The sequence below is a fragment of the Octopus sinensis genome, linkage group LG4, assembly GCF_006345805.1.
Source record: "Octopus sinensis linkage group LG4, ASM634580v1, whole genome shotgun sequence".
NCBI lineage: Eukaryota > Metazoa > Mollusca > Cephalopoda > Octopoda > Octopodidae > Octopus > Octopus sinensis.
This window is the reverse complement of record NC_043000.1, coordinates 163,317,237-163,343,044: the sequence shown is the minus strand read 5'-3', so window position 1 is coordinate 163,343,044 and position 25,808 is coordinate 163,317,237. Positions and strand designations below refer to the sequence as shown.

The 25,808-nt window shown below is 37.1% G+C and overlaps 1 protein-coding gene across 1 annotated transcript in view; it reads right to left on the bottom strand.

Moving 5' to 3' along the window:
• Nucleotides 1–3,943: 3,943 nt before the first annotated feature.
• The window catches only part of LOC115210987 (growth/differentiation factor 10), a 158,410-nt gene continuing 136,545 nt past the window's right edge, over nt 3,944–25,808 (bottom strand). The window contains exon 3 of the mRNA XM_029779820.2: nt 3,944–4,431. Coding sequence (XP_029635680.1) covers nt 4,240–4,431 — 192 coding nt within the window. The 3' untranslated portion in view covers nt 3,944–4,239. The remainder of the gene's footprint in view (nt 4,432–25,808) is intronic.

The window sequence follows — 25,808 nt, the reverse complement described above, 5'->3', positions numbered from 1 at the left end:
GTACAAATCAGTGTTTTCCAGCTGAGTGGACTTGAATAATGTGAAATCGAGTTCTTGCTCGAGGACACAACGCGCACGCCGCCGGGAATCGAACTCACAACCTTACAGTCGTGAACCGAATATCCCTAACCACTAAACCACGCGCTTTCATGATGATACAATAGTGAGTTTATTAATAGAAAATGACATCTGATTCAGTCTAACAATAATATATTTCAAAATAACTAGATCTTGTTTTCTATCAACACAATAAGGACATTAAGATCAGCTTTAGCCTGAGTGCCTACCACTTGACGTTGGTAACCAACAATGAAGCAAATTACTCTTTCCTTCAGACGATATGGCGTTACAGCATAATTTGCAATAATCATTGTAACAATTCCCGCACACGCTTGTGAAACACGTGTAAAGATTGTGTAATTTATGATGTTATAATAAAAATATTTTGGAATAGTATCTCCAGTTTTATACTAATCTGCTTGCCTATCTACCTGCCTACCCGTCTACCTACCTAGAATAGAAGGCACTCAGTCGCTTACGACGATGAGGGTTCCATTTGATCCGATCAACGGAACAGCTTCCTCGTGAAATTAACGTGCAAGTGGCTGAGCACTCCACAGACACGTGTGCCCTTAACGTAGTTCTCAGGGATATTCAGCGTGACACAGAGTGTGACAAGGCTGGCCCTTTGAATTACTGGCACAACAGTAAGAGTGAGAGAAAGTTATAGCGAAAGAGTACAGCAGGGTTCGTCACCATCCCTGCCGGAGCATCGTGGAGCTTTAGGTGTTTTTACTCAATAAACATTCTTAACGCCTGGTTTGGGAATCGAAACTGCGATCCTATGACCGCGAGTCCACTGCCCTAACCACTGGGACTTTACGCCTCCACAACCTACCTACCTACCTATCGACCTACCTGCCTGTCTGTCTGTCTGTCTATCTATCTATCTGTCTGTCTGTCTGTCTGTCTGTCTGCCTGTCTGTCTACACAATTATTCCTCTTGAAAGATTCGATCATTCACGTGGGAGACTGCTCTCGTCTGAACTTCAAGATCACCTTTATAGTATGTACACCATTCTTCTTTTGTAGATTATAAAACAACAGATGGTGTGAACACAAGACAGAACAATTAAATCACTGACACAATTCACTTACTAATATTGCTCAAAGCAAGGCGGGCTTTGCTGACCATTGCTATCGTATTTGTCAAGCGGCCATTTTAGACGTTACTTTTTGGAGACTTCTGCATTCCAGTTGAGTACAAATACTATTCAACTTCATTTACTGCATTGACCAAGATGCATATCATAAAACTGAGGATATACAAAAGATAGGGCGGGGGATTCGTGGGGCCGCATAGTAAATTCACCTTGGGGTATGAAGAGGATGATGATAATGGTGAAGATGATGATGATGGTGATGTTATATACATACATACATACATATATATATATATACATATATACATACATATATATATATATATTATATATATATAATATAAATATATATATATATATATAATATATATATATATATATATAAATATATATATATATAAATATATATATATATATATATATATATATATATATATAAATATATATATATATATAAATATATATATATATATATATATATATATATATATATATATATATATGTATATTAATGTTTATGTGACCTCACAAAGGTATAAGTGAGTGAAGGCTTTAGTTAGCACGCTACTCTAAGAAGCTATGTGACATAGATGAAAAAATATATTTACTCAAATTCTTCAGTGGTATTAAAAGGGATTCTGAAATTTTCAATCATCTACTGAAATAGTCGAATGAGCTATTTAAGTCAATAAGACACAGTCTTCGTTCATTTAATTAGTCGCCAAATTTTTGTTTTTTCAAATAATATAGTCAACTCTTGAAAACAACCTAATCAGATATCCAAACGTTACTTCCTGCGTAGATTAAGACCAACAGATTTGCTCATTTAAACTGAAGACAATTTTCTCTTAAACATATGCACCTTTTTTTCTCCGGCCCTTCAGTAATCAAGAGAGTCGTTGGGGGTTGGTGTAAGGCTTCTCGCATTTAGTTATTCTGACAGTTGCTGGTTCATTCAACAACCTCATTAACTATTCAAACAACCATTTTCATTATGTGAAACTTTTCAGTAAGGCAAACAAATTGTTCAGGTAATCAAATTGTTCAGGTAATCAAATATGAACTAATACTGAGTTTCATTATTGAAATTGTTTTACAAGTAAATCAAATGTTACGTATTTGTCATTTAACTAAATTTGAAATCACAACTTATGTCTTTCAAGTTTGTGTAGTTTATTCGCGAAACTCCAACCAATGAATGAGGTAGTGTAATTTGATTAGGAATAAAATGTTCTAGGCTAAAAATACTAAAAATATTCTTTTTAATTGGATTAAAATTCAGATTATTAATTTCTGAACTAGGACAAATGAGGTGCATTTTTAAAAAATAAAAGTACTATCAATATAATATATACTTAATAATATTTGTTGGAAATCCCATAAAGCTCTTCTCTGGCAGTATTTAATCACAAAACTGTCGAAATTATTACGCAAAGACAAATGAAAGTGAATTCAGGTCATCACGAAATATTGTTCATCTTATCAATTTGGTAAACTTCTTCTAAAATTAAAAGCAATAACTGAGGTTTTTAGTTCTTAATTCTCAGTCAAATTTAGTTGTACTCAAAATTCAAATAACTGAGTACGCTGATGGTTTTAGTTCCTTCATTTTGTGATAAGTAACAAAGTAACATGTTTTCATGGTTAACAAAGAATCGATTTATTGATAAATTTAACATAAATAAATGAAATTACACATATCAAAGACTGTAAAACACATACATACATACATACATACATACATACATACATACATACATACACACACACAAGCACGCACACGTGTTTACTCACTCTTTCCATTCAGTCTTTTCTTTTAAAGCACATGAAATTCCAGATATATACTTACAGGCGCATGCGTAAGAAGGCGCTTTCAGTAAACGCACTTTCAGCATGCACTCAACCATACGCATTCATACCCTCATATAAACGGACATGCGCAAAGAGATGCGCTAATAGATATATAGTCTAATTTTCTTTTTTAATACAGAGACATTGAACTAAATTGACGGGCTAAAATTGTTAGACATGCCTATATAATCATGCAAAGAGATATATTTTTTTTATTATATATAATATATATATATATATATATATATATATATATATATATATATATATATATATATACAGATACATACATACATACAGTGTCAATGTCTGTGCGCATGCACGTATAATTATACGTATTTAAAATACTATTTTCTTTTACTTTAAAGAATATAGAAACAAACAAAATGAAAGAACAAAAACAATTAACAAAAAACAAAAAAGAAATGTCTTTCAAATATGTTAAGTGTTGATATCCAACAGAAATCATATATATATATATATATATATATATATATATATATATATATATTCATATATATGCATGTGTGTATGTAAAACTATACATATACATACATACATACATATATATATATATATTAGAAAAAATGCATATATATGCATGTGTGTATGTAAAAATATACATATACATGTGTATATATATATATATATATACACACTCATGCATACATATGTATTATCATGAGTGCATACGTTTGTGTGTATGTATGTATTTATGTACGTGTGTGCAGGTGTATTATATATGTATATATATATATATATATATATATATATATATATATATATAATACACGTACACATATACATCTGTAGATTTATCCTTATGTGTGTATGGGTATACTTATTTGCATACACACATATATACATTCATATTCATCCATATATATATATGTGTGTGTGTGTGTGTGTGTCTGTGGAGATAGTGAGAAAAAGAGAGAGAGATTCATCCACACTCACACACACGCACGCACATACATATATATATATGGTATGTATGTGTGTGTGTGCGTGTGTGTGTGTATATATTATATGCCTATGCATATATATCTGAGTGTGTACAGAATGGGTACAATTTACATGATAACGGCAGGCGAACGTTCATTCGTCGCTCTCTAAGTTCGTAAGTTCGTTCTCTTCTGGATTTGTACTTCAGAACTTCAAAATAACAAAGATTAATCAGCAAGTGCCGCTTGTAGTGAAGGGAAGTTATTTTCAAAGATGCCGGCTATCGGCAGGCACATGACAAGACGGTCATGCCAGGATAGTTCTTCAAGATCACATTTTGATCTTCGTCAAGATATAGCAATGTGATAGATGACACAGAATCCGGGACACAACACGGCGCTGGTACGTGCGGGTATATTCCGATAGCGTGAACGATACTTTGTATAGTGGCATGGTTTGAGGCTCTCAGCTTCTGTAAAGAGAAAAAAAAATGGAAATGAGAAATGAGAATTGACTAATTATTCGATTAATGTTTATGGGAAATCAAACCGGCGAGCTGGCAGAAACGTTAGCACACCGGGCGAAATGCTTTGCGGTATTTCGTCTGTCTTTACGTTCTGAGTTCAAATTCCGTCGAGGTCGGCTTTGCCTTTCATCCTTTCGGGGTCGACAAGTTGTGTACTGGGGTCGATCTAATCGACTGGCCCCCCTGCCCCCAAAATTTCAGGCCTTATGCCTAGAGTGGAAAAGAATCGTTAGCATGCCGGGCAAAATGCTTTGCGGTATTTCGTCCGTCTTCATGTTCTGAGTTCAAATTCCGCCGAGAACGATTTTGTTTTTCATTCTAAGCACTGGGGTCGATATAGAAAACTTACCCCTTCTTCCCAAATTTCTAGCCTTGTGCCAAAATTTTAAATTAATATTTATGCAATATTATTATTATTATTAATTACTGTTTTAGTATTTTAAACACAAGGCTACGGATTTCGAGTGGAAGAATAATTATTCATTTGATGAATCACGATCCTTGACTTCGAGTTCCCTTACTTCAGCAACCTTTTTAAAGATGAAATACAAAATTCGACCTTGCACCTGGATCTGACCTAAAGATATAAAGACAAGTCACTGAATACCGCAATACATTTAGTCCGGCATATTTGGCATGCAGATAACATTTATAGAAATCTACCTAACAAGGAAATTTATATCAACCAGATAACATCTGTGGATATCATCTTACATTTATAACATATTTATGTCTTACCATGTAGATAAACATACATGTGCTTTATATTATAAGAATACGATGTAGTTTCTACGTATTCTGTTCATAACATAGTAAATACTCCACATAGATATATCATTGAAAAATTTATCGTAGCATACGATAAATATTATTTCGAATGAACTGTTGGCTACATGGCGATTATGCGTGATCAAATGTGACTTTCCTATTCGTAAGACTGCAGTGTGTGATGTGAGAGTTATTTGACTGCTATTTCTAGCAGGTTGAGCGATTACATGGAAGCTCCCTTGTGTCTCAAGTGTACCCTACTTGCCTCTTCAGATATTCAGATATTCAGTTATTTCAATGACACCTCAAAATAGATAACAACGAAGACAATGATGATGATGATGATGATGTGGAAGTAGATGTGCTGACAGTGGTGGTGGTGGTGGTTGTTATCACCGTGTTATGTTTGGTAGATGTTACTTTCACGAGTGAGGGAGTAAGTGCGTCTGGAGGTGGGAGTGTGTACATATGAATGTGGGTGCGGTGGGGGCAAAGTGTACTGAGTACAAAAGTTTCCCTTAAATGTTAAACTATACCACATTCATTCTCTATCTTCTCCCTTCTCTATTTCCTTCTCTGCTTTTCCTTTTACTTTCACTTTATCAAATACTCTCGCTTTCTCTCTGTCTCTCCCTCCCTCACTCTTCCTTTCTCTCTATATGTGTATCTATCTACTGATTGTTCTGGTTCTCGTTCTGCCTTTTGAAAAGCAGATTCCAATGTTCTCAAATTCTGAAGAATCACAGCTGCAGCTTCAACGCTGATGTAGAAAGCCGACCTCAAACGGCGAAATATCTAAGTCGACCAGAATGATGATCGAATTCACAACACGAGGCCGATGAAATTACTCTTGCTTTCACCGACAACTACACGCACGAGTGTACACACCCACCCGCCATACAGACACCTCACATAAAATGACACACATGTATATCCGCATTATCATGAGCCCAAGGTGTTTAGAATTTTATCTAACCTTTTCCACCGCCTCTAACGCATGTAGACAGATACACCCCACCTCCGATACATGCGCGGTGCGACATTCATACACACACACACACATATTCACACATATTCACACATTCATACATGCATACATACATACATACATACATACATACATACATACATACATACATACATACATACATATAAAAGCGTGGCTGTGTGGTAAGAACCTTGCTTCCTAACCACATGGTTCCGGGTTCAGTGCCATTGCGTGGCACCTTAGGTATCTTCTACAATAGCCTGAAACCGACCAAAGCCTTGTGAGTGGATTTGGTTGACAGAAACTGAAGGAAGCCCGATATTTATATTTATTTATTTATGTGTGTGTGTTTGTATCCTCGCCATCGCTTGACAACCGATGCTGGTGTGTTTACGTACCCGTAACTTAGCGGCTGGCAAAAATACCGATAGAAGAAGTACTAGGCTTATAAAGAATAAACCCTGGGGTCGATTTTTTCGACTAAAAGCCTTTAAGGTGGTGCCCCAGCATGGCTACATTCAAATGGCTGAAACAAGTAAAAGAATAAAATGATATATATTTGGAGAAATAATCGCTTCCAGTGTAGGCACAAGGCCTGAAATTTTGGAAAAGGGGACAAGTCGATTATATCAATCTCAGCACATAACTGGTACCTATTTTATCGACCCTCGAGGGATGAAAGGTTAAGTCGACCTCGGTAGAATTTTAACGTGAAGACGTAAAAAATGCCGCGAAGCATTTTGTCCGGCGTACTTACGATTCTGCCAGCTTGCTGTCTTTGTAGGTGTAGTAATAATGATTTCAAATTTTGGCACCGGATCGCAGTTTATGTTTTGGTGGTAGTGGTGGTGGTGGTGGTGGGGGAGTCGATTACCTCAACCTCAGTGCTTTATTGGTATTTATTTCATTGGCCGTGAAGGGATGAAAAGCAAAACCGACGAAGGAAATGCCACTAAGCATTTAGTCCAATGTGTTTACAATTCTACTAACTCACCACCTTTCTGATCGTAGTAAATATAGAAAACGTTTCGGGGCACATCTTTCGGGCTAAACTATACTACACCCACCCACAGATACACGCGCGCACTCACAGCCATGCATACTGTATATAAATTAATGTAAAACATGTGTACATAGTATTTTAAATGTTTCTATGCACGTATACAGTGATTACTCATTAGTGATACACATAACATTTCTGTAACTCCAGTAGAAGTGCTTGCCTTGCAATCCTGCGGCAACGGTTTCCATCACACTGTGTGGTTTCTTAGACAAGTGCATTTTTCCTATCCTGTGCATCAAACTTTTTGAGTGAATCTGGGTGAACGAAAGCCGCGCAGAAACCTATTTGTTAGATGCTGATATGTCGAAATCAACGTAAGAATCAATGTAAGAATTGTGTGTGCGTGTGTGTAAACATGCAGAAACACTCTCACCACACACACATAATACTATAAGAACAAATTTCCGGGTGATTCCCGTCATCAGAGATAACAAAACAACTTCAGAAACCTCTTCCCCTCCCCCCATCTGCTATCCATTAAAGCATTTCCAACATTGCCGAAACGCATCTCAGGGTAAATATTTAAAGAATTTAAACACCTCGTTTGTTTCAGGCAAATGGTTAGATTACTTCATAATGGTATGAAAGGTCCAGGGTGGTATCACGCTGAACTTTTGTTTTGGATTCGACATCAATAGTGGCTTAGACAGTTTTATCGCACCACCCTGCATGAATTCGAACTTGAAGTTACTAATGTGTATTGAATAGTAGGATTTTCAATCTACGACGACTTAAACCGAAAAGACATACGTCTGCTCCTACTGTCTGTAAGCTGCAGTATATCGACAACAAGATTGTTTCAGCTTTAACTGATTGCAATTAACAAACAGCCCTCCATGAATTTGCTCACGTTTTTTAAATGCCAAAATGAAAACTCTTAGCCAATATCGACTCGGTGCAGCAAGACGGCCTCATCAATTTACTACCAGTTGTGAATTAGATGAAATTTAATCTTTCATCTATTTTGATTGAGCATCTTCTGTTCCCTCAAAGACACTGCCTTAATGTTCCTCTGACATCATGTCTTTCACAACAGTAACCTAAACTAAAAGTAAAAGCTTAAGGGTGTCATGATGCTGTGCTCTACACACCAACCTATGAAGAAATAAGTCGTCTTGAAAAAATTTCATCAAATAAAACTACAACCACCTGAATATCAAATCGGATGACTGTAACAAACAACCGTGTACATGCAATAACAAAATGCATCAGTCACTGTTATATCGCAATACTACACAGTAGCTATGTGTTCTACGCAATCCTCGTCGCAACTGTTATATTGCACGTTCCGATGACCTCAACTCTCGGTGTCTAGACCTCTCTCTCTATATCTACGTATTGGGCTAGCCTACTTCATCATCTGAGGGCGTCCACACAACAGAAGCATTAACTGTTATACATAGATTCAGACGTTACAGTACTCCCAAAACACCTTATACTTCGAACTTACAAAAGGTTACACCTCAAAGAGCGTACCAAAGAAATGTTTTTATGACTGCGTTAAAATCGTACATTTATACAATATTCAGCCTAGCATGTAGGGAAGATAACTGAAGATCTCCAGTTCTGGAGAAAGCATACTGAGGAACAAAGCTACCGCTTATTACATTCGCCATAAGAAACTGAGAAAAAAAAAAAGAAATAGAAAAAGAAAAATGAGAGGAGTTCTGGTACAAAAACCTCAGTGGAGATGTTTTGATTCCGAAAAACACTGAAAGACAGTCATGAAAACCGAAAATATCAATAGCATCGAAGAACATTTCGAAACAACCTCGACAACGTGCAAATAACAGAACACACACACACACACACACACACGCACACACTCCTACATATATGCATGGCTGTATGTATGTGTTAGTGTGTTTATGTCCCCGTAGCAGTTCGGCAATAGTGATCAATCAAATAAGTACCAAGTAAATAAGAAGTACTGGGGTCGATTCATTCGACTAAAAATTTTTTTGAAGGCAGTGTCCCAGGAAGGCCGCAGTCTAATGATCGGGAGCCTGTACTTGGTTACTCGGTCAACTAGAATTAACAGTAAAATAGTCTCCAAACCATATTCATACTAGGTACACTGTATCTAAAGATAATATTCGGTGTGATGATGGCTTGAATCCCTTTTCTCCTCAGATTTGCTCAATCAAACCAGGAACAAAATAACAACAACAGCAGCCGCAGCGACAGCGGCGGCGACGAAAATAATGACAACAAACAACAATATCGACTCTTCAGTTTCTACTTTCAAATTGGTTTCATCGATGTGGAGAGTTTCCTTTAGCCTATAAATTCGGATAACTAGCGAGCCGCTTCTCTGTCTCTCAACCTATTTAGAAATATTAGCTAAATTTTGCACAAATTACACCTTACCATCATCATCTAAGAAAAGGTATACTGGCGAACGAAATCTACAAAAATCGGGGCTCACAGCTAGAGACGGATTTCCTCGTTCAGGATTGACCTGATACTAAACAACACAACAACTAATGTGATAATAGTTTTAAACATTAGTATTGTATGAACCCTCAGTTCATACTTTGTGGGTATTAATGTCTCTGAAAGACTATCAACATATGCAAAACATCCCTGACGTCCAGCCTTTAATCTATTCTAATTGAAACATATTTGATAAGGCCTGTTACTCTAGCAGGGCGTAATTCTCTTTTAGGCCTAAAATCAAAGGCATTCGAGCTGAGGACACTCCGAGTTTTCCACTAATTTTATCCAGTTATAAGTGTATCTAAAAGTACTCTTCAACGACTTATTTTTTCTTTTGAATATGATAAATTATGACCTGAGAAGGTCTCTACTCGAACCACATTGTACCTAGGACTATATTACCTAACACGTCCTTCCCTTTTAAATACAATAGGGTGTGATTTGAGATTCACTGCTATTTGTAGTATAATGCCTAGAGACTCTACTGTAAGAAAAGCAACAAAAATATAACCTTGACATCTGAAAAGAAATTTTATAATGGATGCCAAGTTTTCATTATTTATTTATCTATTTATTTATTTATTCTTCATGTCTCATTCGCTTCTCTGAATGCTTCAATATATTCAAGCATTTTCTAATATCACAAAGAATTCAAGGGCCCAAATTTAATGTACTGTCTGCCCCTCTCTCCTAGGCCCTACATACATCTACTGCCTACATCAAATCCAGATGCGTTTCAAAATTTTTTCAAACGGGTTCTTAATGGGATTGATAATGCAGATTTTGAACATAAGTTACGTATTTTAGAATCTGGTAAAGTAGATTATAGCGAACAAATACTTGACTGATAGTTATTTTATCAACATCTAAAGGAAGAAACTCAAAGTCGATCCCTATCTCGGGTTTCTATCTCATAGCATAAAAAGGTATAAAAAGATATTTATAAACATTATAAGATATTTTGTCCAGAATTCTACTGATTTTAATAATCCTCCAGAGTCTAGGAAACTAATTCACCACACACACGCGCGCGCGTACGCATAGGTTTATCGAACTTGGAAAAATAATATCAAAGCCGACCACAGCAATATTTGAAATTTGACGATGAAGACGTTTTGTTTGACATTTTATCATTCTACTACCCCATCATACTCCGTAACATCCTTTCCACTATTGGCACAAGGCCTGAAATTTGGGGGAGAGGGCTAGTCGATTACATCGATCTCAGTGCATGACTGGTACTTATTTTATCGTCTCCGAAAAGATGAACTGCAAATTCGGCCTCGACGGAATTTGAATTCAGAACGTAAAGACGGACGAAATGCTGCGAAGCATTTTGTCCGGCGTGCTAACAATTCTGCTAGTTCGCCTACTTATTCAGTAGTATCGATAACAATGTACGAGTTCTATCAGAAGACATATGGGTAGTAACAGGCAATGATATATCTCTTTTGATAAATTATCCAAGTATAAAAACTGACAGCAGAATTGAAAATAAACAATTGTGAATTGGACCCTTGTGAGTGATAAAAAAAAATGATGCAGAAAAACATATAACCAAAACTTCAGGACGTGGTACACTCATATATAAGATACTGTATATAGCACTACTAACACCAGCCATATATTATGTGGAGCACTTTCAACACAATAGAAAAACAAAACCAAAACAACGCTACCCGTACCCAAAGCCAACAATGTTGCGCTTGGTTGTGCAATCAAAGCACGCAATAAAAATAAGACTACCGAAAAAATGTTTTCTTTATTTGCCGCAAGAGTAGCGTACGAGGGACATTACAAAGAAGAAATACGGGCAATGGGTGGTTATACTAATAATAATAGACTTCATAGTGAGCGAAGTAATTCTGTAAGTTAAAATGGTATCATTTTGAAGACTGTGTTTAGAAAGCACATAAAAACACATAAACGCACAGTCTCATACACATACACAAAGAGTCATACACACAAGCTTTTAATGGATATTTGTTGAGCAAGAAACCATAAAATTTCATTGACAATTTTACAAAGCTATGGAAATAAACCTGTTAGATTTAGTAGCGGTAATTCAGGGAAGGGCGGATTAGATAAATAAAGGTTCTTGTTATATATTTATTTATTCATCTCTTAATTTTATCAAGGGAGCTTAGTTTTCATTGGTAAGGTTTTTTGCCCCTCTCGTTAACAGTGATGGTATTCAATTCGCATATTGTCTGTTCTGCTATTATTGTTGCTGTTGTTATTGGTATTTGGTCGTTGTTGCTGCTTAACCCCGGGGTAGATCTGACTGTGCAGACCTATGCCCAAAAGTACAATCATGACCATGCCAACATTTTCATGAGTATTGCATGCCTAGAACTACATGTTCTTATATGTCACTCCTTTTGTAAGACATTAGCATGGAATTTGAAATTTGACTGATATTTCTAGAAGATCGTTCGGTCACATAGAGGCCACCTCGCAGACTCATCAGAGAGATAAGGGCAGCGCCCATCACCTTCAATTTTTCCAGAGCCTCTGAGATTGATGGGAGGAAAAGAGGAATGTATCCTCAAACCAGACTTCGGGCCTGTATGTTTGCAATAGAATCAACTCGGCTAAAATCAAACAACGACCAGTTGTTTGGAATTAAGCCAGACAACGGATTAATGTATCACTCAAGGACTCGGAGAGTGACGAATCGGTATTTAGTTGTACGCTATAACGATCTGCCAGTCACCATCCTGGTTCCAGGCTTGATTTGAACTCAGACATGCAGAGAGCCGGAGCACACATCACTAAGCATTTCGTGTTACACTCTCACAACTCGGTCAATTCACTACGATTTGTTTGTCAGTTGCATGTTGTAGATCATTAATATTGTTGCTTACCTCTTGTATGGCCCTTATCATTCACACTTAACATCAAAGACGCTTCAACTGCGACCACATCGCCCTTCTTCTAGACTGCATCTAGGATCACATTATCAAATCTGACATTTCTGTTTTAAGGTCGCGTAATTTTGAAGATCTAGCTGTGATTTTTAATAAGCTGAGTGACCCCGCACATAGGCGCTCCCTCGTCGAAACATACAGTCGGCAGATTAAGTACTTCAATATGAGAACGCCTACCCATGTTTAATGACAATCGGTGAACTTGCTGTTAAATATTTCTCTTTCTATATTGATCAAACAAATCAGACATGAGCAAATGAAGGATCTTTGCAGAGTAAATGGAGCAACTAGATGTAACAGCTAAGTCCTTTTTCAATTTTTCTCTATCGTCTTAAATCTTAGAAATACATATTGAATTATACAATACGAAGCACACGATTTATGAAAAAGATTAAAAGAAACAACAGAAAAAGACTGGTTTAATGTCTTTGATCAAAGGTCTGTTTGATCAGAACTAGTTTAGTGCTAAACAATAACAATCCTGTGGCAGCCCTCTTGCTACCTATTTATAATAGTTGTTTCTTCTTTTCGTCTGTAGTCCTTATCTATCATAATTTATAGCCATAGCCATCATTGACTTTCTTTTCCAGATATACAGATTCCAGCAGCACATTATGTCGTCTTCATCAATGTGTTTGTCGGTTTTTTTCCTCTTTTATATTGATATTTATAGGTGATATTCCAGTATACTAAATACTACTTTCACTTCACGTAATTCTTTTTAAAAGGGGCGGATTCTGCATAGTCGTTTCACGTCACACAGACACACACACACATACGGTATCTCACAGAAGTATGTACACCCCTAGAAAATTTCAGTAAAATTGCCATTACTCTGATAATACTGAAGGAAATCAAACGAACTTTATACTGAATAAAATATATTATTCATGTGAACATTATACAAATCAGAACACAAAACAATAAACATATTCAAAGATGTGACGAAATAGTAATTTTCATAAGATAGAAAAATATGTACACCCTAAAGGATTATTTGCTATATTCAATATTTGGTGTAACCGCCCTTGCTTTCAATGACTGTATTAAGTCTTCTGGACATAGGGTCGACTAACTTTCCACATATAACCGATGAGATCGACCTCCATTCATCCTGAATGATGTCTTTCAACTGAGTTACATTGTGGGGTTTTTTTCTCCTCAACCTTACTTTTCAAAACACCCCACATATATTCTATTGGGTTAAAATCAGCTGATATGGTAGGCCAAGGCAATACCTTTACCTTTTTATCAGATATAAACTTAGTCGCTATCTTTGATATGTGTTTAAGGTCATTATCATGTTGGAACATGGAATGTCTTCCTAGTTCCTTGATGCTTTTCAACATTGTTTTCTGAAATATGTCACAATAAAGCCTTGAACCCACTGTTCTCTCAATAAAAGTGACTCCTCCCATACCAGCTGCACTCATGCATCCCCAAAGCAAAACACTTCCGCCGCGGTAGGTACGGTGCATTTGTCTATACTATCTTCACCTGGTCGTTTAATACCATCTGACCCCAAAAAGTTGATTTTAGTCTCGTTTGAAAAATAAATTTTATTCCGAACCTCTTTTCCCTTACTCACATGGGTTTCGGTAAAAGCAAGACGACGGGTTTCTTTCAGTTTCCGTCTACCAGATCCACTCACAAGGCTTTGATCACCCGCCCAACCAAGATGCCACACAGTAGGACTGAACCTGGAACCATGTGGTTGGGAAGCAAGCTTCTTACCACACAACCACGCCTGCACCTGTCTATCTATCTATCTCTATCTATCTATCTATCTATCTATCTATCTATCTATCTATCTATCTATCTATCTATCTATCTACATATATAATGTTGTGATATATACTATATTTTTCATTCCCTTTTAAAATTACTCTTATTCATGGTTTGGTCTTTAACTGCCCTCTCTAGCATGTAAGGTGTTCTGTTAAAGGTCACCTCTTTTGCGTATAAATACGTACACTATTATATATATCTATATATATGTGTGTGTGCGCGCGCCCGCGCGTGTGTGTTTAGAAAGAGAGAGAGACCTGATGAACATGGTCATTAGTATGCCGTGAAATAATATTTGCTGTCGCTAGTTTTAGTCGATCAAATTAAATTTATACACAAATATATACACAAACGTAAGTGTACAAAATTTGCGCGCGTGTGCGTGTTAGTCTGTGAGCGTGCGCGCATGTTTTCGTGTATTTCTGTACGGGTGCGTGCGCGTGTGCTCACGTAGGTTTTTATTTGCAACATGAAATCATTGGTGTTTCAAGTTATACTTGTAAACTAACACGTCCAGCCTCTGTCTATCCGTCTGTCTCTCTCACAGATAAAGAGTGGGGGAGAGAGAGAGAGAGACAAATGTATAATAAACACATTCCACACTCTCACACACATACACACGCAGAAGCCACACACACACAAACACACACACACATAAGCACATACATATACAGAGGCCACACACACATACACGGGTCGATCTACAAAAAAAAAGGATCATCTGATTGTTATAATTATTACAGTACTAGAATAGAGTAGATTCTGAATAAATGTCACTTAGCTATTGCCACATATACGTCATTTTACTGTGAACTTATGTCCTGTGGTTAAACTGCAAACTTTTCTGCAGCATGGTTGAATACTGGACCAGCTAGTTTCGTTCTTTTTATAACTCATCAGTATGGTTCAACTCATTGATATAAATGATAAAGATTTATGATCGAATTGAAATTACCGTTACAATCAGATGTGTCATTCATACATTTTAATGACCAGAATTCCACTGCTGGAAGACACATGCTACGACAACATTCAATTATTTTAACTAAGCACAAGGTTTGTAGATTTTTAGAAGATAACGGGAGAGAGTTGATGCAACGTGCAATGTGTTACCGTGGTTATAGTTGTGCTGCAAATCAATCCTAATTGATCTGACATTTGAGCAAAGACGTTCCATAATCGACCATTACATCTCAATTTTTCAGAAACAATGTACGTGATATAATGATACATGATATAATGTTCTAGTGTGTCCGTTTTTATTTTTCGTCTTGTTTTTCTTCTTAGAAGGAAATTTGAGGAAAATCTAGATATTATTTCAAGCAAGTTGTGTCAAAACGAAAGAGACTCCTTCGTTGGATTATCTCCTGAAGAACTATTTAATAGAAAAAGTAGAATGCCGTAAAAATATTACAAAACGAAAAAAAGGTGGGGAAGGCTAAGAGATGGTCTGAATAAGAAATAGGAATTAATGGATGGAATTGGTTATTCACTGGTAGCCAAACAATGAATAAACGGACTAAATGTTCGCTCGTGTATTTATTCTGGTGCATAAGGAATTCGAATTTACGCCCAAGATCACCCATCGTAGTAGAGAGTAGGAAGGATTAGGTCAATTCAAATACTTGAGTGGTGTTTATGTGAATGTGAAGGGACGCAATCAAATATCGCAACATATTCTGTACATCGTTCTACAAACCGTTTGAGAAAGCTCGTTGCTCGTCATACTGGCTGCTCTGGACGATCTTAGAGCCAAGAGCTCTACATATATTACGGAACAATGTGTTGTTGATGTTTCGCGTCAGATCAGTTTTAATCGAGCATAACTATGGCCAAACATTTTCGTACCAAATCCAATCCATCTTTAAATCTATCTATCTATCTATCTGTCTGTCTGTCTGTCTGTCTGTCTGTCTGTCTGTCTATCTATCTATCTATCTATTTATCTATCTATTTATCTATCTATCTATCTATCTATCTATCTATCTATCTATCTATCTATCTATCTATCTATCTATCTACATGTCTGTCTGTCTGTCTGTCTCTCTCTCTATCTGTCTGTCTGTCTATCTATCTATCTATCTATTTATCTATCTATTTATCTATCTATCTATCTATATTTAAAGAAGTATGTTTTCCTACGATTCTTCCATTTTTAGAACGCTTCTTATAGAATGAATTGAAGGAATGTAGCTGCTATTTCTAGCAGATTGAGTGACTGCGTAGACCCACCCACATTAACTCGAGGAATGTGTGTCTATGTATGTATGTATGTATGTATGTATGTATGTATGTATGTATGTATGTATGTGTATCTATGTATGTATGTGGTGCGTGATAGATGTCATATGTGATTTGAAAGTATTCATACTGTAGTAAGGAACAGATCAGTAATGCTCTCTCTCTCTCTCTCTGCCTTACGACGGCTGGGAAACATCAGTGCGAGCTATCCAAATTGACGTTGTTATTGGTATTGTTGTTTGTTACTTTTTACGATATTGTTGTTGTTGTTGTTGTTATTGTGGCAGTTCAAGAGATTACTACACATTTCTGTCACCTGAAACGAGGTGATCAGGTTTCCTTCAAAAGAAGTATGTCAAAGTTCGTGAGCAGATGTCGTTGACAGTTAGCTATTTACCTCCCCCACCTCTCTCTCTCTCTCTCTCTCTCTCTCCTTCATTCTCTTATCTATTCCTTGCTCTCTTTCCCTTTCTAATCACCCCTGTATTACCCAGCTCTCTCTCTCTCTCTCTCTCTCTCTCTCTCTCTCTCTCTCGCTGAAAGACTAAGGTCTTAGAAAAATATTGCCTCAGTTTCCTTTTTTTGCCTCTTGCTTTTGCTTAAGGTTTCTATTAGTTGCACTGTGATGACAACGACGACGACGACGACGATAATGAAACTGACGACGACATCGACACCACCACTGTCCTTTTCCTCCTCATCCTCATCCTCACTATCATCATCATTGGCGTCGTCTCCATCGTCATCCTCATCATCATCATCATCACTATCATCATCATTAACAACAAAAATAACAACAACCACTACCGCAGTAAGATCTGAATGTAATCACATTTGATTTTTCGGTCGGATTAAGGACCGTTCGGTGGCAAATGCTACAACAAAGTGTTAGTCATTTCACATTTGCCTCCCTTCCCATTTACCGCTCTAGTCTTTCCTTCTTTTCAACCAGCTGGCCACGAGATGGATATCCCGTTTGTTAGAGCAATACAAACGACTAGTGATGCTATCAGTTAGGCGTTCAGGTACCCAGGTACTGCAAGGCACTGTCCTGTTGTAGGCCTTTTATTTGCAAGTCACTTTCCCTATTCAAATACTTAAAGGGCAGTGTGGAATCCTTCATGCTAGAAATAATAGGTAAATTTTCCTCAGCTCATACAAAACCAATCGTCTTAAAGCAAGAATGACGGACACATTAGATAATGTAGTTGTAGATACGTAATGTCTGAAATACAAAACCGGATTGTCATGAGTGGAAGACCTTCGATTATAGGTCACTTTAATAGGTCACTTTAATGAAAAGAAGAAGAAGAAGAAGAAGAAGAAGAAGAAGAAGAAGAAGAAGAAGAAGAAGAAGAAGAAGAAGAAGAAGAAGAAGAAGAAGAAGAAGAAGAAGAAGAATAATAATAATAATAATAGCCCTGATGTAGTACCAGGCAGTGGCTCTCTTAGCTTCTGATCTTAACTGATTGGAAGTGCTACCATGTACATTGGGTTTGTCTTGGTATAAAATATGGGCTACAGCAAATATTCTGCTCAATACCACAGATTTGCTTGTCAGTTGTTTGACCTTAACCAGTTGAGCATGTTCCTTAGTGGCTGACGATATGTGCATCTCTGATCGCGAGCAGTGGTAGTAGGGGAGCATCATAGCCATGTGTTGAGAGGGATTCTTTGGGGTTTGAATAATTCACCTCTGGAAACATGGGTGTTTCGTTCAACCCTTATTCAGGGACCTTTTAAGCAGGATGGGTTACTCGACCTGAAGAAAATTCTAACTGGGCCTCACCTGCAAGGTCATGTGCTGTTTATCTTGATATGAGATCACCATGTCGCGCACATATGGTTGTGATGCATGTGCCTAGTGTACCCTTATCAGACGGGTTGTCATGATGGGTATATTACTGGGCTCCGTATATTTTACCTCAGTGTCACTTTGATGGCATGCACTGCTCTCTTACTCAATAATAATAATAATAATATAATAATAATAATACTAATAATAATAATAATAATAATATAATAATAGTGTTTTCAAATTTTGTCACAAGGGCAGCAATTTGGGGGGAGAGGTTGAGCCAACTACATCGACCCCAGTGTTTCACAGGTACTAAATCACAGGTACTAAATTTATCAACCCCGAAAGGATAAAAGACAAAGTTGACCTCGGCGGAATTTGAACTCAGAATGTAGCGACGGCGAAATATCGCTAAACATTTCGTCCAGCATGCTAACGATTCTGCTAACTCGCCGTCTTAGTAACAACAACAACAACAACAACAACAGCAACAGCAGCAACAGCAACAACAGCAACAACAACAACAACAACAACAACAACAACAACAACAACAACAACAAGTAGAAGAAGAAGAAGATGATGATGATGAGAAAGAGGAAGAAGAAGTAAAAGAGGTGAAGAAGAGGAAGAGCAGAAGGAGGAAGAAAGTAAAGAAGAGGAGGAGGAGGAGGGGGAAGAGAATGAAGAGGAAAAAATTCTTTACTGTGTATATAGCTCAACAATGCCTGTGGTGTGTTGTGTTTTGCTACTAGAAATTCTGCTTTGATGTTTTGCCGCGTTGGGGATATTGGAAACGTGAAATGATAAACATTAACCTCGAGACATCTTACAGATGAAATGACAGCAATGAATGCAAAATATGTTGCTGTTGTTCTTGTTTAGCCCTAGGAATTCTTTATGCAGTCGGGTATTTCTGTGAGTGAGTATATTGTACGTTTGAAGGTAGGGAAGTGTGATTGGAAAGATTATAACTGGTATTTCTAGCGAGTCGGATGGTTCCCCTAGAGCAGTAGTTCTCAACTGGGGTCCATCTGACCATAAGGGGTCCATCACTCATTGCCCCAAAATGGAAGATCCTGTACATAGAGAGTTAGCTTGCCGAAACGGCACATTGCTTCCCTTTCTTTATCCTTACTGAAATTCCCCTGAACAGCACACATATGGATGCCGAGGTGAAAATAAAAGATTTCACCATCATCCGTGCAGATCGCACAGGCCGACGAAATACGGGCAGGACAGCTATCATTCTCCATGATTCCTTTTCAGTTGATGACAAGGACATATTTCCCAATAGCTGTTGTGAATCTATATCACTATTTAACAAGGCCAAAGGCATAATCATTCTTGGTCTTTACAGGCCTCCCCAAGCACCTATAAAGTACTTTGAAGAGGGCTTCAACAAAATCAATTCGTTCCTTCAAAATTACAACTCCGGAAACATACTAGTGATGGTTGATTTTAACCTCCCTCATATAAACTGGCCCATAAATGCTCTGAAGTTAGGCAAATGCTCTACGTCAGACAAAACAGCAGCAGAATTACTCTTTAATCTAATGGATAAAATCTTCCTGGCTCAGCTAGTGCTCCAACAAACAAGATAGAATAAAACGTTCTTGGATCAAATATTAACTAACCACTCTAGCTCCGTTCACAGTATTTCAGTTGAATAAAAACGCTCCTCTTAGACCATGACATGATACTCTGCAATTTTAATTCTCGGCATATCAAAACCAAACCAGCCAATCCCACTCCACTGCACTTATTTGACAACATAAACTTCTACAAAGCGGATTGAGGAGCAATCAGAAAGGATTTGTCCTTCATCGACTGGTCCTTCACTCTCAGTTCCACTCATATTGAGACTGCATGGCAGCACTTTGAGAACATTATCACTTATGCATGCTCAAAACACGCTCCTACGAAATCCACTAACACAAACAGAAACCGGCTATCTAGAAAAAAAAAACACTTATCGAGTGCATCAAAAGACTCAAAAGAAATCAACCAATTAAAATATTCCCGCATACAACATCCACATGGAACAACAATGAAAAGGAGAGAGTTGGAAAAACTTTATCTGCAGACCGACATGAAAACCGCCATTGAAAATCAAAGAGCTGTGGAAGAACAGTGGGTAATCAAAAAAATCAAACAGAATCCAAAAGGGTTCTATTCTTCTGCAAATGAGCATAGAACCGCTGTTTCCCCCATTGGGCCATTGATCGATGATAACGGTACTCCCCAACACGATGCTAAAGAAATGGTAGAAATACTGCAGAAACAATATTGCTCTGTCTTTAGTGATCCCACTGATATTGACGTAAGAGAAGCGAACGAAGTTGACTCCCAACATAAAAAGTCGGACATAACCTTCACTGCCACTGACATCACATCAGCAATAAATGAGGTCAAATACTATTCTGCTGTAGGCCCTGATAGATTCCCCGCTAGTCTCCTGAAGGAATGTAGACACCAGCTTGCAGTCCCTCTGACCAACCTCTGGAGAAATTCTCTAGACTCAGGTTATATACCGAAACAGCTCCTATCACAGTGTGTCATCCCGGTTTTCAAACAGGGAAACAGATCCCTCGCAGTCAACTATCGCCCAATCTCACTCACCTCCCACATCATTAAAGTGTTTGAAAGAATGGTAAGATCAAGGATCGCTGGCTTCCTGGAGATCCACAAACTACTAAATACAAATCAGCATGGCTTTCGCTATCGTAGGGACTGTCTAACACAGATCTTACACCACATTGAGGATATACTTAAAGCTTGGGAACAGGTTCGAACTCTGATGTCATATATCTTGACTTCAGTAAAGTGTTCGACAGGGTTGACCATAATATCTTACTCTCAAAATTGGCAAATGCTGGAATCCGTGGAAAACTTCTACATTGGATTGAGTATTTCCTGGCGAATAGAACACAACTTGTCGTGGTCGATGGAGTCCACTCAAACCCAGGAAAAGTCACCAGGAGACTGTCTTGGGCCCGCCTCTCTTTATAATCTACATAAACAATCTTTCCAGCGTCGTAAAACACTGCAAAGTGAAAATATTTGCTGATGACACTAAGCTTTAGCAAATCATCAATGAAGAAGATCGAATCCAACTCCAGTCTGATCTATATGCGGTGATTCAATGGGCAGACAAAAACAAAATGCAACTAAACGAGGGAAAATTTGAGCTGATGCATTTTGGAACAAAGACTATACTAAAACTGTCATACTCTCTTCCTTCAGGGGAACCGCCCACAGCATCTAATAATATCAGAGGCTTAGGAGCATTTGTTGATAATCTAAGTTAGAGTACCCACATCAACAATAAAGTCGATATAGCTCGTAGGATGAGCTCCTGTATCTTAAGAACCTTCCGGTCCAGAGAACAAGGTGTCATCATTCCACTTTCTCCCCCTTTGTACGGCCACACCTCGAATACCGCTGCCGCCTGTGGTTACAAAACAAAATATCTCGAAAACTGAATCATCCCAGAGAACATTCACTAAACAAATTAAGGGCATGATTGATCTCGATTACTGGGGCCGTCTTAAACTCTACTCCAGATAAGAACATAATCTTCCATGTCAGAAAGACTTTACTCTTCAGTGAGAACGCAGAGTGGGTCAAGACTACCGATCAATGTGATCATGCCATAACTGAGATACGAATTGATTACTAAGCCTGTCGACTTCCACTTTATTTTCTGTAACTTGTGTTGTTTTTTTTCAGCGATTCTCTACCACATCGGTTGTCCCTGTTTCTTGTTCTATAGTTTCTTCATTTGCTGTACCTCATAGGTCAATAAAATCTGTACATATAAGTTTGGTTTGTTTAAGTCACTTCAACCAGCAACATCCAGTTTCTACAAGTGTTCTGTCTTTATAACAGTCCAGGGCAGTGCTCTGCAACCAGCATTCCGCGGCAGGCTGGAGTGTCACGAGACGATGCTAGGTGTGCCGCAGTGTAACCCGAATATAATTTTTTTCCCTATGGAAATAATTTTTTCCCAACTGGTCTATGCAGTAGTCTAAAGAAGCACTATGCGGATCACTGGACTATGCAACCGGTACGCCGTGGCACACTGGTGTGCCACGAGGCGATGCTACGTGTGCCGCAGTGTAACCTGAGTATAATTTTTTCTCCTATACGTTTAGTTAAATTTTTAGTTCAAGTGTGCCGCCGAATTTTGAAAAGAAGAAAGGATGCGGAGCACTGATCTAAAGTCATTATTGTAGATGTTGTGGTTTAACACGAGGCCACCACTGATGAAGCAGATCTGTTGTCAAAATCTTTTGTATTTAAATGATTACATTTATAGAATGTGATTGGAAATGAATTTGGTCACCATTTCTAGTACAAGTTCGAACCAATACGAAGTTCCCTCCTGGCTCGTGCTCAGGTATGCTGTGAATGTTTGTGCTTACTGATAAACCAATAGCTGCATAACAACATCTAGCGCTCGAATATATATTCACGTACACACCAAATCAAAAACCACCACCGCCATCAACATCATCATCGTCATCATCATCATTACGAATTCTACAGAATTCTACAGAATTCTACATAATTCGTAATGATGATGATAAGAAGTGAAGATAAATAACTCGTGTTGGAAAAGTTAACAAAATATCATAGGGTAAATGTTATAAGTGAAAAACAAAGAAAGAAAAAATAGAAAATTAAGTCGAATCATATTAGTCTCGGCATGTTTCTCCAGTACAATAAGTCGTTTCAGCTAATTGTGGGAAAATAGATGAATGTGCGATAAATTAAATGAAATACACAAAACATTGTCCATTTATTAATTTTCTTGTTAGTTAGAGATAATAAATAAATAAATAATAAATAAAAAGCAACAACAAAGGACGAACGAATCTAAAAGTAAAGAGAAAATAAACTTTATAAAGCTTGAATGAATCTTTCAAAATTGATTTACACGCCGGCCAGTGGAAGTCTGAGATGGCTACGAATGTGTTTGGGTCCAATAGGATCTGATCAGTATAACAGTCGGTTGAAGGTTGAATTGACCCATTCAGAATAATTTTTAGTCATAAATAGTTTCAGCCGGTAATAGTTTTATCCTTTACTTGCTTCTCGTATTTGTTGAAGTATGTAGACGAGCAAATCGTTTCTAATACTTTAAAAACAAAATTCGATACTTAGTCTTTCGATATCTTTACGCCGAACTGCTACTTTGCAAGGACGTAAACAAACTAGCACCAGCTGTCAAGCGATGCTGTGAGACAAACACAAACACAAACACACACCACACACACACACACACACGCGCGCGCGCACGCACACACAAACTTATGGCCGCGTGTGTGTCGTTGGCGATTTTCTTTCTCCGTCTTCCCTTCTTTGGACTTTTTCTATATTTCTGACGAAGAGCTCCGCTCGAAACGTGGAATCCTCTTTTCTTTCTTTTCCAGAGCGTCCAACAACACTGTACTTATTCCACGTCCTCGCGTTGTTGTTTTTTCTTGCTTGTTCCTGTTTGGATTAACTATATATATATATATATATATATATATATATATATATTATATATATATATATATATATATATATATATATATATATATATATATATATATATATATATATATATATATCTGTAAATGTAATATGTGACAATTATTCGGTAACCATGATAAAACTCCGAGTTGTCCATATATATATCTGTAAATGTAATATGTGACAATTATTCGGTAACCATGATAAAACTCCGAGTTGTCCTACCATTTTTATCAATATATATATATATATACATATATACGACGGGATTCCACATAGTTTCCGACAACCATATTCACCCACAACGCATAGGTTAACCCTTGGCTATAGTGGAACACACTTGCTCAAAGTGACACGCGCTGGGACTGAACTCAAAATCATATGGTTTCAAAGCGAACTTCTTTACCATATAGCCATACTTGCAACTATATTAATATATTAAAAAAAAAAACTACTACAAGCTAAAGCAAATAATTAAAACGGGCCAACGGTTTGACTCTTTATATATACACGCACGTGTGATGTACTGAATAATGTTCGCAAAAGATTCTCATTTAACTTCTATCTTAATAAGAGAAAGAAAACAAAAGCCTGCAGTAATGAAAGCTATTTTCAGAGTAAAAGGGAGAGTCTCCAGAAACGGACAAAATTAATTTACATCGTTACCGAAACATCTTGTCTTTGTTTGCAAGCAACTGGAGAGTGGTGGACATCATATAGATTAATTTTCTTTCTCCAAGAAATTAAGACATATTTTTACTAAGTCATTTAGTACATCATACTTTTAAAATCATTTATCTAAATCAAAGTGAAAGATATTTGTAATTATTATTATAATGATTGCTATAATTGCGTTTAGTGTTGGTCATTATAATTATAATTGCGTTTAGTGTTGGTCATTATAATTATAATTGCGTTTAGTGTTGGTCATTATAATTATAATTGCGTTTAGTGTTGGTCATTATAATTATGCAGCCTATTATACTTGTTGTTACTTTTGATGTTTGTAATTAGGACTTTCTATCTTCCTCTCTTTATCTTTCGACAAATGTGTGTATGTGTGTGTTTGTGTAATGTAGAGGTAGGCACTGTTAATCGAAATGTTAACTTCGTTAATCGTTAACCCGTTAATTCTTTGAAAATGTAACAGAAGTTAACGTTAATCCGTTAACTTGAATTTTTATTGAAAATTGGCATAACTACAGTTTAATACCCCACCAATTTTGTTACCTCGTAACTTCCAGAAAAATGGATACTTTTTAACAAAACTTTCACCAAATAATCGCTTATATTCTGTAGATTGAGTGGATGAAAAGATTTGTTGGAGAAAGTTTTTCGAGGGGCTGGGGAGAGGAATTTCGAAAAATTCACAGGACCCGACATTTCCACCCACCTCATAACATTCTGGAGAATAGGTATTTTTAAATGAAATTTAATACAAATACCTTTCAAACAGTGTGGACTACGATTACAAAGAAATTTGTAGGCAAAATATTTGGAAGGGGTGTGGGGGTGAGAAGTTTCTGGAAAACGGAGTTTCGGATCAAACGGCACACATAAGTTGGAATTTTTTTTACACTCCGCATTTAAAACCCATGAGAGAAACATTTTCAGTTTACAAAAAAAATGTTAATAATTTCAGAAGATGTGAGATTTAAGGAAGATCTGGCTGTTGTTTCTAGCACATTCCAAAACCACCCTCCTCGTTGCTTTGTCATTCACACACCTATTGATATTTTTCAATAATTTTCTCCCCACAAACAAATTTTATGGAATAATGTTGTCAAA